General features: G+C 40.6%; 1 protein-coding gene across 1 annotated transcript in view; it reads right to left on the reverse strand.

Annotated features, from left to right (window-relative positions):
* Positions 1 to 10,779: 10,779 nt before the first annotated feature.
* coxfa4l2 (cytochrome c oxidase hypoxia associated subunit FA4L2) overlaps positions 10,780 to 18,170 on the reverse strand; it is a 15,324-nt gene continuing 7,933 nt past the window's right edge. Inside the window, exon 4 of the mRNA XM_087258308.1 lies at positions 10,780 to 10,944. Coding sequence (XP_087114434.1) covers positions 10,888 to 10,944 — 57 coding nt within the window. The 3' untranslated portion in view covers positions 10,780 to 10,887. The remainder of the gene's footprint in view (positions 10,945 to 18,170) is intronic.

Consider the following 18,170-nt stretch of genomic DNA (forward strand, 5'->3'; position numbering starts at 1 on the left):
CAATTTAAAAGGGATTTGAATATATTTAGATTCTTTTTTGTTTCTAACAATTCAGAGATGCAATTCCCAAACAATGACGTACAGTAGCACGCGGCTGAACTATCATAGTACGATGTATCGTTCGGGAAAAGAACGATGCAGTGACGAGTTTTTCCCAAAACTGTAGTTTCTCTGTCGCAGATCCAACGCTTGAACCATGTTAGTTATAATGTAAAACGCCCATAACGACGGTCTAAACTGGGTGGAGTAACTACTTCTTTAGAGAAGAATCCCATCATTTCTTTGTGTAAATTATGTAGTTTTACACGCACACACATTTAAAATAAAATCCAATATTAAATTTGGTAAAAACATGCACTCGCTTTCCATATTAACTGAAATATATGGCACATATAGGGCCTGTGTTTGCTTTACTAATATTATAAAGAATATTACATATCCTATTCTAATACATAAAATCCCTCACAAAAGCTAACACTATTCTAATATAACATATATAAATCATATGAATAAATAAATAAATAATGAGGCAATTTATTAAGAAATGAAATTTAATATTTATTATGTATTAGAAATGAAAAAATCATATTTTAATAATAATATTAATGATGATGTTGATTATTATTATTATAATTATTAATATTATTATTATTAATATTATTAAGTAGGATATTGTTTATTTATTTATTTATTTATTTATTTATTTATTTATTTATTTATTTATTTTTAGAAAAGTCTACTTTGACAATTTGACACAGCAGAATGCTCTAAGCAGCAGGCCCATGTCATATACAGCACAGATACTTAATAAATAACCTACTATAAATTAAAAACATTACCGTATGCTGTGTTTTTTGTTTTCACAAGCTTTAGAGATGTAACATAAATATAGCTTATAGTTAATAGGTCAGCTTTCACCATGAGGCTGTGTTCAAAATGACATCAATGTTTCAAAGTGCACTGCTAAGGGAGCACAATTGTAAACATGAAGATCGCCAAAACTGAACTGTAAAAATACTCTGAAAGCAAATTACACCTAAGAGAGATGAGCTTAATGCTTTTTTAATTTTTAATAATTCCAATGTTAGAATGTTAGAATGTTCTAAATGAATAGGGCATAGGGGGGATAAGTGGGAATAGAACACAGTCATATGTTTCTAACTACAGCTCCAGAGCGGTAGTTGCGAGTGCACAAGTTTGCGACGCAGCTTGTGAATGTTTGTTGGAAACGGCAAATCAACAAACTATGTTTGTAACAATGGTTGGCTAATGATGGTTTTGGGAAACGAACCCCAGATTTGTTCACATTTCAGCCAATTATCGTCCTAACAAACAACATGTCAATGAAAAGCTCATTTATTTAGTTTCTAGTTGATATATTATTCTTAATTTCAGAAAATGTACCTTTATGACTGGTTTTGTTGTTTAGATATGCATATAAATGTATAAACATACCCATATTTAAATGGTAACACAACAATAAGGTTAGTGTATTAGTTATTATTAGTTAATGCATTTACTAAAATGAACAGACAACGAACAACACATTCATTACAGTATTTGTTCATGTTAGTTAATAAAAATACAGTCATGCACTGTGATGATGAACTCATGATGCATTAATAGCATGAAATAATGCATTAGTAAATGTTGGACTATGATTAATAAATGCTGTGTAAGATTATTCATACTAATGTTAGTAAATACATTAACATTAACTAATGAAACCTTAATGTAAAGCATGGGTCTATATGTTTATTAAAAACACTTTACAACATAGGTCTCAAACTCAATTCCTGGAGGGCCGCAGCTGTGCACAGTTTAGCTCTGATCCTAAAGAGTCATGAACGCCTTCATTAGTTGGATCAGCTGTGTTTGATCAGGGTTGGTGCAAAACTGTGCAGAGCATTTATAGGCTGTATGAGGAACTTATATTGACTGTCTGCATCAAAATAAAAGTTATTTATTAACAGTGTAAACTTTCAGTGAAACTCTCGATTGCTCAATAGTTAAAAAGTGAATGTGATTGTGTATAACATACTCTATATGTGTGATTTTTTTTACATAGTAATGTTCAAGTAAGATCATGTTCATTTGTACAGCGCTTTTCAAATGAATTATTAATCTAAAGCAGCGATGAGCAGTGTGAATTTTGTGCTGTATATTTATTGCATAATCATTGCCAGTGATGTAAAGTAACTAATTACAAATACTCAAATTACTGTAATTGAGTAGTTTTTCTCAGGAGTTGTAATTTACTAAGTTGTTTTATTAATGTAAACTTTTACTTTTGCTTGACTACATTTTTAGTGCAATATCGGTACTTTTACTCCACTACTATCCTTCAGCCTGCAGTCACTAATGTATTTTTTCCTGTCTATGTGAATTAGAAAAATCAGTCCTGTAATTCCTGTCCAATCAAATCACACATAGAAGATAAGCTGCATCGTAATGAACTACTTCAACACATGTGCACTTTACATTGCAGCAAACTGTTTGGAAGCATTAAAAGTGTCCAAGAAGATGTTCAAAATCTTTACACGCACTGACCCAGAGACTGTTTAGATCAGGGATGCCCAAACACAGTCCTGGGGCCTCATGTATCAACGCTGCGTACGCACAAAAACTTTGCGTACGCCAGGTTTCACGCTCAGAATCGCTCACGTTTGGATTTACTAACAATGAACTGAACGTGGGAATGTGCGCAGGTTCACGGCAGCTTTCTGGCAGGCGTACGCACATTTTTTGAGCGTGTCTGTTTTATTTCCATTGGCGACTCCTAGAGGCAGTTGTGTTAAATTCCTCTCTACAAAGTGTCTGAGCCTTGCAATGGCAGCTGTATGAGACGGGTTTATCTAGTAGGTATGTAAGATTTCCATACAATACAGTTGACCAGCTAAACATTAAAGCACAATTTGCAGCGGTCGCCTGTTTTCCCAATGTAATCTGAGCGATCTACTGCACACACATCGCTATAAAGACACTATCTGAAGATGAATTTGCATGCGTGAATCAGAAACATTTCCATTCAATAAATGTGCAAATAAAATATGATGCACAAACTTATTGATGATTCCTACTTGTCTTTCTCGTGATAAATAGTGGGCAAAATCTGATATGTAGCGGGGGAAAAAAAGAAGAAAGAGTTCATCAGACGCTAGATTCGAACCGAGTTCATGCTCGAACGTGTCAAAACATGATCACGCGCGTCTTACGAGCGCGCCACTGAAACTACTAAGTGTACTGCAACAGTTTACAGATATAAACCACACTATTTCTTGTTTAAATGCACTCAGTGCAATGTTCAGACCCAACTGTGTTAACCGTATCAGCTAAACTCTCCCACTCTATTTTTTTCTTTTGTTGTTAATTCCGGTCTACCTCCGAAAGCAGCACCTCCAATTCACATTCTGTTCAAAGTTTCTCTTTTTGCTTGATTTTGCCGTTGCTTTTTCGTTGGGTTTTGCCATTAGCATAGACATTAGCATATTCATACGGGGGAGGAGGCAGGGAGGGGTTTTGCGCTCGTGCATGTTGCGCTCAGTTTCACGTTCATTCAGATGTACAAAAGAATATGCGTGAGATTCGGCGTACGCAGTGTTTCATACATCTGAATTTTTTTCTGCGTACGCACATTTACAGCTTTGTGCGTACGCAATGTTTTAGTAAGATTTCCACGCAAGTCTTCGTACATGAGGCCCCTGGAGGGTCGGTGTCCTGCAGAGTTTAGCTCCAACTTGCCTCAACACACCTGCACGGATGTTTCTAGAAAGCCTATATGAGATTGATTGGCTAGCCCAGGTGTGCTTAATTGGGATTGGAACACAGCAGGACACCAGGGGCCTCATGTACAAAGACTTGCGTGGAAATCTTACTAAAACATTGCGTACGCACATTTACAAAAAAAAAAAATTCAGATGTATGAAACACTGCGTACGCCAAATCTCACGCATATTCTTTTGTACATCTGAATGAACGTGAAACTGAGCGCAACATGCACGAGCACAAAACCCCTCCCTGCCTCCGCCCCCGTATGAATATGCTAATGACTATGCTAATGGCAAAACCCAACGAAAAAGCAATGGCAAAATCAAGCAAAAAGAGAAACTTTGAACAGAATGTGAATTGGAGGTGCTGCTTTCAGAGGTAGACCAGAGAAAAGCGGTGTTATTTGCAAGTTTGTTCTCCGGAATTAACAACAAAAGAAAACAATAGAGTGGGAGAGTTTAGCTGATGCGGTTAACACAGTTGGGTCTGAACATCGCACTGAGTGCATTAACAAAAGAAATAGTGTGGTTTATATGTGAAAAATGTTGCAGGACACTTAACAGTCTCAGTGACGCTACATGTTAGACGCATGTGGTCATGAATTGATACGTTCGAGCATAAACTCGGCTCGAATCCAGCGTCTGATGAACTCTTTCTTGTTTTTTCCCCCGCTACATATCAGATTTTGCCAACTATTTATCACGAGAAAGACAAGTAGGAATCATCAATAAGTTCATATCAATAAGCATCATATTTTATTTGCACATTTATTGAATGGAAATGTTTCTGATTCACGCATGCAAATTCATCTTCAGATAGTGTCTTTATAGCAATGTGCGTGCGGTAGATCGCTCAGATTACATTGGGAAAACAGGCGACTGCTGCAAATTGTGCTTTAATGTTTAGCTGGTCAACTGTATGGTATGGAAACCTTATATATCTGCTGAACCCGTCTCATACAGCTGCCATTGCAAGGCTCAGACACTTTGTAGAGAGGAATTTAACACAACTGCCTCTAGGAGTCGCCAATGGAAATAAAACAGACACGCACAAAAAATGTGCGTACGCCTGCCAGAAAGCTGCCGTGAACCTGCGCACATTCCCACGTTCAGTTCATTGTTAGTAAATCCAAACGTGAGCGATTCTGAGCGTGAAACCTGGCGTACGCAAAGTTTTTGTGCGTACGCAGCGTTGATACATGAGGCCCCAGCTCTCCAGGACTGAGTATGAGCACCTCTGGTTTACATGCATGTCACTGATGAGAAGATGACGGATGTTTACTGTATGATGGCCGAAATGGCCTTAGACACCCAGCAGACACAAGACATCAACATGCCGTCAGATTGAAATTGTACCCTAACGTCGTGGAGACGCTGCATTGTGTTTGGAAATGAAAATTGGGTTTACATCAGAACTCAACGTCAGCCAGATGTCACTGTCCAACCTAAAACCAACCAAATATCAACATCTAATGGTGTTACAGCTTGACGTTGTGTGAATGTTACCACCATGACGTCTATCAGATGTTGAATTTTGGTTGCCATACCTGATGAATAAATGTCAGTATGTGAAGTCAATATGATGCTGGTTTAAGATGTTGGCTTGATGTTGGATTTTGGTCACTTTTCAACACAACCTAAAATCAACCAAATATCAACGTCATTATTGGACATCAAAATAATGTCCTTAGACGCTGGCTAGACATTGAATTTTGGTCACCTGACATCACAACCTAAATCTAACCTAATACTAATGTCTGATGACGTTGTGTGTCAGCTGGGCAATAACTAAATGCACTACAGAATATTACGTTTACACACACGCATCCATAAATTACATGTAAATGCATCAACTTTTCACAGCGTAATACTCACTACTCACTAATGAGTGCTTTTGAATGGCTACTCTTTACTCCTACTTTGAGTAATATTTACAACAGGTACTTTTACTCTACTCGCACTACATTTTTAGGCAAGTAGTGGAACTTTTACTTGAGTGTGCTTTTTCAGTACTCTTTCCACCACTGATTATTGCAGATGGATGGATATTACTACTTGAATAGTGTTTATTAGTTGAAGTAATATATGAATATTTATTGTGCAATCCCCTCCGAAATAATCTTTACATCTCATATGTCTCTTAGAGCAGAAGAAAATGCATGATGGCATTTTATTTGTTTATTTGTTTGCTTGCTTGTTTGTTTGTGGGATTGTTAGTTCCTGTACTGTTTTTTCCGGGGTGTTTTGTGATCTGGGTGTGTGTTTAGATTGCCTTCAGCCTGTAGACGAGTAGCGATACAAAGAATAACAAATGGAGGCAATGCAATCCTGATGGGTTGCCGTGCTTCCGGTGTGTGTGTGTGAGTGTGTGTGTGTGTGTGTGTGAGTGTGAGTGTGTGATTATGCCTGATGCGTTTCTTCAACGTACCTGATTACCTGTCAGCATGTGCTGGAGCCTGACGGAAGCAGCGTCTTTAGGTGTGTGTGTGTGTGTGTGTGTGTGTGTGTGTGTGTGTGTGTTGTCAGCCCCCCACAGGTTGTGCTAGTGTGTAAAAGCAGAGAGACGAGGAGCAGATCCTTTATTGAGGCACTGAATGCTCTGAGGTGTGTGTGTGTGTGTGTGTGTGTTTCAGGTACCCAGCTGTGCAGAGGACAGGAGTGATTGCTGCTAGATAACATGCATTATTCTCACTATGCACACACTGGCCAGCAATTCTGCCTCCTAATGTCCCACAAATATGCCCACAACAAACTTACAGCTTTTTCTAAAAGAGCCAGCAGAATCTTGTTTTCAGCGTCGACCGGCACAAAGATCTGCACACACACACACTTCTCACACACTTCTGTTCGCAAGCACAAACAGAGATGCAGAATTGGATGCATGTCACAAACACGTTTGATTCTCAAGCCTTTTTATTTATTCGTGTACAAAAGCATCATCTCCGACATCAAATACGCTGCATGAGAACGTGATTTTCAGTTCGATCTGCATCTGTTTCTCACACAGATCTGTTATATATGACTTGTAATGTGGAGCACAAGTTATTTACACCATATTTTGGGATGTTTTTGTCCTTTGTTTTGTGTTACTGCTTAATGAAAGGGTTTATTGTGGGTGTCAGGATGGCCACACTTTTTTTTGATGGTCTGTTTGTTGATCGTAATGCCTCGTTTCCACTGACTGGTACAGTACGGTACGGTTCGGGTTGGTACGGGTCACCTTTGTCAGGCTTGCGTTTCCACCATAAAGGGTACCCTTTTGGTGGGCGTGCTGTACGACAAAGTTTAAGTCGACGTCATGCTCGCCTAAATAAATGTCTACAGTAAAGCAGCACGGGTCGCTCACATATCATAATGAGCAGCACTTCTCACAAAACAGACGCTTTACACACATAAATACTTGTTTATAAATGTTCATTACTAACTTTTCTACGAACATGAGTTGATTATAACTGCAGATCAATGACAGTGCGAAATAGCCTACTGTAACGTCTGTAATTATATAAAATAAATACATAAATGCAACATATATGAACACATACAGACCCTTACAGTCTCCGATATATTATTAATTACAGAAACACTACACACAGCAGACATTTAGTACTTATCTGAGTTCAAAAACACACGCAATATCGCCCACAGTCAGCGCAAACCTCTCATCTGTGTGTAATCTTCAGCAGCACATGTCAGCTCTGTTAGACAGTCATTCTGTCATTCCCAGTTCATAATAATCCAAAAGACGAAGATAAACACGGCAGTGTGTTCATGATTCAGGTTGCTAAAACACTTTTGCTCCTGTGTTTTGAAGGCTTCTCTAGTTTTTTCAAAAAAGTGGTACGGTACGGTTTGGTTGGGTACGCTTTTGACAGTGGAAACGGCCATAAAAGCGTACCAAACCGAACCGTACCGTACCACACAGTGGAAACGGGTCATTAGTTGACTAAATTCTCATTAGATTATCAGTAGACTGTTTGTCACGCCTGGGTTCTCGCAGGAAGGGAAAGGGTCGCAGAATTTATCAAACATGTAGATTTCGAACACTCACTTGGAAGACATAGGAAACACAGGAGACTCAGGAACAACATGGGGTGTGGACAACCCAAGCTCATTCTGAAAACAAAGCACCCCGGACGTTTCTGGAGACCGCGATTTACATGGCCGGATGTAGGTATGGCTGCATTTAATTTTTTAAGCAAACTTTACAGAGCGGTGTTATGCCATTCCTCTTCATGCTCGCTGGCTGACTGCTCACCTCCGTGTGGAGGACTTTCCCGCCACAACCAGTTTGTCTGGTCAGCTCGTCGTATACGTCGGTGCGGTGGAGACTCAGAGGGGACCATGAAGACGGCGACGACAGTGTTTGAGTCCGGGGAAAAGTGGTTTCAGAAATCAGATAAGACAAAAACATAATCCAAAAAATAAAGTGATCGACATTCGGACAGACGGTCGCTCGACAGCGGCCTCCGGTGGCTTTACGGGAGAACAGTGCGGGAGCAAACGGCAATCGCGAAAGGCGTTCGAGATGCGAAAAAGCGCGCTCAGTGGGCTCTCATGGATTCGCGAAAACAAAAACTGCACAAATACGTACCTCCCAGGACATATTTCGTGGTCTACAGAAACATCTGCTGGACTATGTTGTGACGCCTGCTGCGCTGTCATTTGTCTGCCGTGTCTGTCTGTGTGTCTGTTTTGCTCCCTCTACAGATGCGCTGTAACATTGCGGGGCATAATCAGGTGGATGGGGAACACCTGAGTCTAAGTGAGCGCTCTTTTATCAGCGTCCTGCCACTGTTTGAGAGAGAGAGATTCTTCCGGCTAAGGGTTGGGACGGAGACCAGCGGCGTGCGAGTTGGCGGGGCGTTCTTGCCTAATGTTTGATCACAGTGGGCTTAAATAAAACTTTTGTAACGTGATTTTTGGCTTCCCCCTCTTATTTTTTACTTGTTTCGCCCCGAGGGCGTAACAATGTTTTCAGAATAAGCCTAGGTTGGGTGTGGATGATGCGTAACCAAGAATGTTGGACAACGACTAAAAATCACACAGCACTGTAAATACACAGGATGTAATGACACACAGGAGAGGAACACGAGTGAAACTGATCAACATGATGAAATGGCGGGAAACAGAACAAAGGAGCACATGGGTAAAGTAACCTGACGAAAACACAGGGGCCTGACATCACCCCCATCTTTGAGGACACTTCCTCGCGCCTTAACAAAAGGAGGGACAAGGGAGCTTGGTGGCACTGGTGGGCTGACGGGGTATGAGTTAGGAAAGAGCCAATGTGGAGCTAAAGGGTCGGAGGGCGGAGGAGATGACGCCGGGCGACAACCTCTGGTAGGCGAAACAGGTAGGCAGGCTCAGGAACAACATGGGGTGTGGATGACGCATAACCAAGAATATTGGACAACGACTAAACAACACACTGGACTATAAATACTTAGGACATGATGACTGTGATTACACACATGAGAGGAACACAGGTGATACTGATGAACAAAAGGAAATGGCGGGAAACAGAACAAGGGAGCACATGGGGAAGGTCACATGATGAAAACACAGGGGCCTGACACTGTTAGGGTTAGTGTAAGTTGACATGTACTTGCAAAGGTTATGAAAGCAGTGAAATGTCTGTTGAAGGAGCAGAATCAGCAGATATTAAGCAGACAGTCTCCTAATACTCTACAGGACCATCAATCTAAAGTGTTACCCTGAGGACTAATCAAATGTGTGAGATTATTAATCATTTGGTAACACTTTAGTCACAATTAATGTTATTATCTACCACCGTATTACCTGCCTGTTAATAAGATATGAATTGTTTATTAGCAATTATGATCTTATTCTGCATCTCTAATCCTGCACAACACCTACTGATTATTGCTGAACCGCTCATGAGTAGTTTATTGAGCTAGCAGTAATAGTTAATGGTCTGTTAATACTGTGATTTGTGACCTAAATTAAAGTGTTGCCAATCATTATAATAGTTTTATCCTCTCATCATCAGCTCATTGATTAATGTAAATATGAAAATGATAACTTCAGTTGTAATCTTCAACGCTTTGTTGCACAGATTTAGGCTTGGGGTCATTTTAAAGAAGATCCTTGTCGGATGATTGGAGTTATTCATTTTTTCTTCAGCTTAGTCCCTTTATTCATCGGGGGTCACCACAGCGGAATGAACCACCAACTTATTTTATGTGTCTTTGAGTTTTTAATATACAGGCTAAAATGCAATTTTTACAAAAGCTGAACATTTTAATTGAGTGTGTGCGTGCATGTGTGTGAGTGTCTTTCTGTGTGTGTGTGTGTGTGTGTGTGTGTGTGTGTGTGTGTGTGTGTGTGTGTGTGTGTGTGTGTCTTTCTATTTGTGTGCACGCATGTGTGTGTGTGTGTGTGCGTGCGTGCGTGCATGTGTGTGTGTGTGTATCTTTCTGTATGTGTGCACGCGTGTGTGTGTGTGTGTGTGTGTGTGTGTGTGTGTGTGTGTGTGTGTGTGTATGTATGTATGTGTGTTTATGTGTTTCTCTGTATATGTGTGTGTGTGTGTATGCATGTGTGTGTGCGCGAAAGTGTCTCTGTGTGTGCAAGTGTGTTTGTATCTGTATGTGTGTGTGTGTGTGTGTGTGTGTGTGTTTCTCTCTCTGTATCTATCTATGCGCATGTATGTGTCTCAATGTGTGTGTGCGGTGCCTGTGTTTGCAAGTGCATGCATACATGCATGTTGTGTGGGTGTGCGTGTATGCATGTGTGTGTGTGAATGTGTCTGTGTGTGTGTGTGTGTGTGAATGTGTCTGTTTATGTGTCTCAATATGTGTGTGTGCGTGCCTGTGTTTGCAAGTGCATGCATGTTGTGTGGGTGTGCGTGTATGCATGTGTGTGAATGTGTGTGTGTGTATGCATGTTTATGTGTCTTCCTGTTTGTGCGAGTGTTTGTTTTGTGTCTCTGTATGTTTGTGCACGTGTGTGTCCCTGTGCATGTGTTTGTGTACATGTTTGTGTATATGCGTGTGTCTCTTTGTGTGTGTGTGTGTGTGTGTGTGTGTGTGTGCGTGCGTGCGTGCGTGCGTGCGAGCGTGCGTGCGTGCGTGTGTGTGTGTGTGTCCTCGGAGGTCTTTTAAAAGTCAGGTCCTTCCTTCTTCAGACACTTATAGTCTGTGGTGACGGCCACCAACTGTGCAGAGAGAGAGAGAGAATACATTTAAATGTAGTTAGCGTAAATTAAGATCATCAGAATATCATAAACGACAAAACAACATGCATACAAACAAGAGCACACACACACACACACACACACACACAGACTGTCTGACAGGCTCTGCGGACCCTCATTACGTGATCAGTTTCTGCTTTTCAACAGAACAGTATGAGAAAGAGCCTTTTGTGAAGTGATTCAGGAAAGTAAAATGAATCCTGTTATTAGGGAAACCGGTAACCATTGACTTCAATAGGAAAAACAAAAACTATGGAAGTCAATGGTTACTGGTATTCAGCATTCTTCAAAGTATCTTCTTTAGGGTTCAACAGAAAAAAGAAACTCATGAAGGTTTAAAACAAGAAGTGCAGTAGTGCACAATGATATCATATAAAGCATGTTCAACATATTCATTATAGCATGATAATAAACATGCGCGACACCGATATGGATGTATTGAAATATTAAAATATATTATGATAATAAACATGCGCGAAACTGATATCGATGTATTGAATTATTAAATTATATCATGATAATAAACATGCCTGACATTGATATCGTTGTATTGAAATATTAAAATATATCATGTTAATAAACATGCTCGAAACTGATATCGATGTATTGAAATATTAAAATATATCCTGATAATAAACATGTGCAAAACTGATATCGATGTATTGAAATATTAAAATATATCATGATAATAAACATGCACGAAACTGATATCGATGTATTGAAATATTAAAATATATAATGATAATAAACATGCTCAAAACTGATATCGATGTATTGAAATATTAAAATATATCATGATAATAAACATGCCTGATACTGGTATCGTTGTATTGAAATATTAAAATATATCATGTTAATAAACATGCTCGAAACTGATATCGATGTATTGAAATATTAAATTATATCATGATAATAAACATGCCTGATACTGATATCGTTGTATTGAAATATTAAAATATATCATGTTAATAAACATGCACGAAACTGATATCGATGTATTGAATTATTAAATTATATCATGATAATAAACATGCCTGATACTGATATCGATGTATTGAAATATTAAAATATATCATGATAATAAACGTGCAAAACTGATATCGATGTATTGAATTATAAAATTATATTATGATAATAAACATGCGCGATACCGATATCGATGTATTGAATTATTCAAATATATCGTGTTAATAAACATGTGCGACACCAATATAGATGTATTGAATTATGAAATTATATCGTGATAATAAACATGCGCGATACCAATATTGATTTATTGAATTATTAAATTATATCGTGATAATAAACATGCGCGACACCGATATTGATTTATTGAATTATTAAATTATATCGTGATAATAAACATGCGCGACACCGATATCGATGTATTGTATTATTAAAATATATATCGTGATAATAAACATGCGCGACACCGATATCGATGTACTGAATTATTAAATTATATCGTGATAATAAACATGCGCGACACCGATATCGATGTACTGAATTATTAAATTATATCGTGATAATAAACATGCATTATACTGATATCGATGTATTGAATCATTAAAATATATCAGAATAATAAATATGCGCGACACCGATATCGATGTATTGAATTATTAAATTATTTGTGATAATAAACATGCACAATACCGAAATCGATGTATTGAACTATTAAATTATATTGTGATAATAAACATGCATTATACTGATATCGATGTATTGAATTATTAAAATATATCAGAATAATAAATATGCACAACACCGATATCAATGTATTAAATTATTTAATTATATTGTGATAATAAACATGCACAATACTGATATTAAAATATTGAAATATATTATGATAATAAACATGCACAATAGTGATATTGATATATTGAATTATTTAATTATATGATGGTAATGATCATGAACAATACTGATATGAATATATTGAATAATTGAATATCAGCACATGTCTGAATTCTTCTGAGAAATCCCAGGTGCACATTTCTCACCTGCTGGAGCAGAAAATAGTGGGAAAGTGCCGGTTTTGAGCAGTGATGTGTTGCTGTTTTTGTGAAAAGGTCTCGAAGCGTCATCTTTCATGTGACAGGAGTGTGTGTTTGCGTTCTGAATGCGTGACAGGACACACACACACACTCCTCTTCTCGTTGACTGCTCTTTCTCTCTGCTTCTGTTTCTCTCATTATGATTAATGTTGAGACGCCTCTGGACTCTTGATTTCTGACCTTTGGCTTCTGTTGGGAATCAAACATGTCCAGTTTTGACCTTTGCTGATCCCGCTCTCGCCTGCTCTCCGTCTGCACTTGTTAATAAAGCTCCTGTGAAGTGCTTTGAAATGTGCATTATATTTATTGGATGTTTGACGTAATCTCAAATGAAACATGAAGAGAGGGCGGGGCGTAGAGTAGCTCCTAGCTCCAATAGTGTGTTGTTGTTTTCTCACAGCTCTGTCAGTGAGAGTGGTTGAGCTCAAGAGCATCAAATGGAAAGCCAATGAGAAGAAGGGGGCGGGGCATGTCAGACACTAGAGAGCTTTTGATTAGTCAGAAGATTTGATGAGAAACTGAAGTATGAGATGACAAAAACAATCTCTGATCCATTTAAAGAGGCAAACTGAAAGATTTAGATGTTTATATCAGGTTTACCTCTTCTACTTGAAAATCTTGTCCCTGTTTTGGAGGCACTAGATTATAGATATGCCTAAAGAGCTCCTATTATGCAGTAAATGACTTTTATAAGGGGTTTAGTGAAGTTTCCCAAACTAATTCCAAGAGGAGAACGTGTTATGATTGACCGCAGCTGGTCCCTATCAATAATCATCAGCAAGCCAGTCGGATTATTCCAAATCTAAAGTAAAAACCCAGCCTAACTTTTCTCTCTATCTTCACTTGGGAAGAACCCCCATCCACCCTTCTCCCTCCTCCTCATTTCTAGGATACATGTCTCTAGGAGACATGGCGGCTGAGTGGCAAGCACTGCTGCCTCACAGCAAGAAGGTCGCTGGTTCAAGTCCTAGCTGGGCCAGTCGGCATTTCTGTATGGAGTTTGTATGTTCTCCCAGAGTTTACATGGGTTTCTCCCAGGTACTCAGGTTTCCTCCCACAGTATAAAGACATGATACACAATTAAATTAAACAATAGTAAGAGTCACACAAACATTAACACTGAGCTTCTCTAAGTGAGTATGCGCCGGTGTGGTTGGCAGCCTTTTCCTACAGAGCTGTCTTCATTAATCAAGGAAGAGGTCTAAATGAATCCGGGGAGCTCTCGAGAACTACCTGATCTCATTTCCCTTTAAATCAGGGGTCACCAAACTTGTTCCTGGAGGGCCGGTGTCCTGCAGATTTCAGCTATAACCCTAATCAAACACACCTGAACAAGCTAATCAAGGTGTTACTTGGTATACTTGAAACAAGCAGGCAGGTGTGTTGAGGCAAGTTGGAGCTAAAACCTGCAGGGACAGAGGATTGGTGACCCCTGCTTTAAATGCTCATTGACCAGATGGGAGTGTTGGGCTCATTTATGTCCTTTCTCTCACGGGACAGCATGCCAAACCTGCTAATAATGTCAAGCATTATCTAATAATAATAATAATAATCCTCACATTTATATAGCGCTTTTCTGGGCACTCAAAGCACTTTACACATAGGGGGGAATCTCCTCAAACAGCAGCAGTGTGCAGCATCCACCTGGATGAGGCGACGGCAACCATTTCGCGCCACACCACACACCAACTGATTGGAGGAGAGGAGACAGAGTGATGAAGCCGATTATGATATGGGAATGTTAGGAGGCCATGATGGACAGAGACCAGTGGGAAGATTTGGACCGGATGCCGGGGTTAAACCCCTACTCTTTTTCAAAGGTCATCCTGGGATTTTTAATAGGACCTCGGTTTAATGTCTCATCCGAAAGACGGCACTCACTGAGCAGTATAGAGTCCCCGTCTCTATACTGGGGCATTAGGACTCGCACAAACCACAGGTTGGGCGCCCCCTGCTGCCCTCATTAACACTACTTCCGGCAGCAACCTACCTTTCCCTTGTGGTCTACCATCCAGGTACTGACCGGGCACAGCCCTGCTTAGCTTCAGTACCAGACCAAGTGAGAGTTGCAGAGAGCTAGCTGCCGGCAGGCGGATCTAAGTGTGAACTCTTGAAACACAGTTGTGTGTCAGCATTGTGTGAATACAGTCAGCTTCTAATGGCAAAAACCAATCTCATCATCATCGTCATTATTTTATCTGGGGTCGGATTGTGGGGGCAGCAGTGTTAGGAGAGAACTCCAGACTTCCCTCTCCCCAGACACTTCCTCCAGCTCCTCCGAGGCGTTCCCAGACCAGCCGAAAGACATAGTCCCTCCAGCGTGTCCTGGGTCTTCCCCGAGGCCTCCTCCTGGTGGGACATGCCTAGGAAACAGATGCCCGAGCCACCACAGCTGACTTCTCTAGATGTGGAGGAGCAGCGGCTCTACTCTGAGCTCCTCCCGGGTGTCAGAGCTCCTCACCCTATCCATGGGGGTGCATCCTGCCACCCTACGAAGGAAACTTAACTTGTATCCGAGATCTTGTCCTTTCAGTCATGACCCAAAGCTCATGAGCATAGGTGAGAGTAGGAACGTAGACTGACTAGTAAATCGAGAGCTTTGCCTTTCGGCTCAGCTCCTTCTGCACCACAACAGACCGATACACTGACCGCATTACTGCTGCCACTGCACCAATCCATCCGACGCTCCATCCTTCCCTCACTCGTGAACAAAACCAAAAAGATACTTGGCCACCTGGGGTAAGGACTTTCCTCCAACCTGGAGATGGCAAACCACCTTTTTCCCGTGGAGCACCATGGCCTCGGATTTGGAGGTGCTGATTCACATCCCAGCCACGTAACACTCGGCAGCAAACCTCCCCAGTGCATTCTGAAGGTCCATGTTTGATGAAGCCAATAGAACAACATCGTCTGCGAATAACAGAGATGAAATCCTGTGGTCCCCGAACCGGACCCTCTCCAGCCCTAGGCTTCACTTTGAAATTCTGTCCATTAAAATGGTGAACAGAATTGGTGACAAAGGGCAGCCCTGCCGGAGTCCAACATGCACTGGAAACAAGTCTGACTTATTGCCGGCAATGCGAACCAAAATCTTACTCTGTTCATACAAGGACAAGACGACCCTTAACAGAGCGCCTCTGACCCCATACGCCCACAGCACCCTCCACAGAATGCCATGAGGGACACTGTTGAATGCCTTCTCCAAGTCCACAAAACACGTGGACTGCTTGGGCATACTCCCATCAACCCTTGAGCACCCTGGTGAGAGTATGGAGCTGGTCCAGTGTGCCACAGCCTGCACAAAAACCGCATTGTTCCTCCTGGATCCTAGGTTTCACCATCGGCCAGATCCTCCTCTCCAGTACCCTGGCATAGACTTCCCCCTATAGTTGAAGTACACCCTCCAGTCCCCTTTCTTAAAAATGGGAACCACCACCCCAGATGCCCAGTCCAGAGGTACTGTCCCTGATCTCCATTCAACATTGTAGAGACGTGTCAGCCAAGACCCACAACATCCAGAGACCTAAGATACACAGAGTGAATCTAATCCACCCCTGCTGCTTTGCCACCAATTTATTATATTTGTTATAATCACACTTGGGTCAGTTGGAGTTTGCATGTTCTCCCCGTGTTGGCATGGGTTTCCACTGGCTGCTCCGGTTTTCCCCACAGTCACTTGCACTATAGGGGAATTGATCAACTAAATTGGCCCTAGTGTATGAGTGTGTGTGTGTGTGTGTGTGTGTGTGTGTGTGTGTGTGTGTGTGTGTGTGTGTGGGTGTTTCACAGTACTGGGTTGCAGCTGGAAGGGCATCCGCTGTGTAAAACATATGCTGGAATAGTTGGTGGTTCATTCCACTGTGGCGACCACTGATAAAGAAAGGAACTAAGCCAAAGAAAAATGATTGAATACATGAATAATCACTTAAAAAAGGGGAGGAGCTACTATCTGCCCTCCCTCTCTTCGTGTTTGAGATCAACATCAAACACTAAATGCGCATTTTTAAGCACCTCACGAGACCTTTGATATATTAAATAGTGGTTGGAGGTGATCAAGATGCTCCAAACAAGAACAAAACATTCATCTGCTGAGATATAAATTATTCCTCCAAAAGCAGACAAGAGTGAACATGGTGTTTTCCACACGAGCCGCAGGCTGATCAAAACACACACACACACACACACACACTTAGTCAGACATAGTCAGCTCATTGTCCTTTGTCTTATTTGAAACTTTTTTTTATTCTTCTTTGCAAAATATTGTTTTAAAAGGACATACTCTGCAAGTCTAGTATATGAATTGCATATATGTATGTGTGTGTGTGTGTGTTTTATTTCTAATTATTATTTATCTATATATAAAACCCACATTTGATCTAGAAAAAAATATTATGATGGGACAAAAATATAATTATTTTATCAAGTCTTGAAAGCTAAATATACTGTAGCAAATAACCATCCAGGCACTGGAACAGCATAGTATAGTGTGTAACTTTAAATAAATAGAATATACAATTACCGGCCACTTTATTAGGTACACCTGTCCAACTGCTCATTAACGCAGATTTCTAATCAGCCAATCACAAGGCAGCAGCTCACTGCATTTCGGCATGTAGACATGGTCAAGACGATCTGCTGCAGGTCAAAGCGAGCATCAGAATGTAGAAGAAAGGGGATTTAAGAGACTTTGAGCGTGGCAGGGTTGTTGCTGCCAGACGGGCTGCTCTGAGTATTTCAGAAACTGCTGATCTACTGGGATTTTCAAGCTCAACCATCTCTAGGCTTTACAGAGAATGCTCCGACAAAGAGGAAATATCCAGTGAGCGGCAGTTCTGTGTGTGCAAATGCTATGTTGATGAGGCCAGAGGAGAATGGCCAGACTGGTTCTAGCTGATAGAAAGGCAACAGTAACTCAAATAAGCACTCGCTACAACCGAGCTCTGCAGAAGAGCATCTCTGAACACACAACACGTCCAACCTTGAGGCGGATGGGCTACAGCAGCAGAAGAGCACACCGGGTGCCGCTCCTGTCAGCTAAGAACAGGAAACTGAGGCTACAATTCACACAGACTCACCAAAACTGGACAATAGAAGATTGGAGAAACGTTGCTGCTCTGATGAGTCTCC

This window comes from Danio rerio, chromosome 6, assembly GCF_052040795.2.
Source record: "Danio rerio strain M-AB ecotype USA chromosome 6, GRCz13ab, whole genome shotgun sequence".
NCBI lineage: Eukaryota > Metazoa > Chordata > Actinopteri > Cypriniformes > Danionidae > Danio > Danio rerio.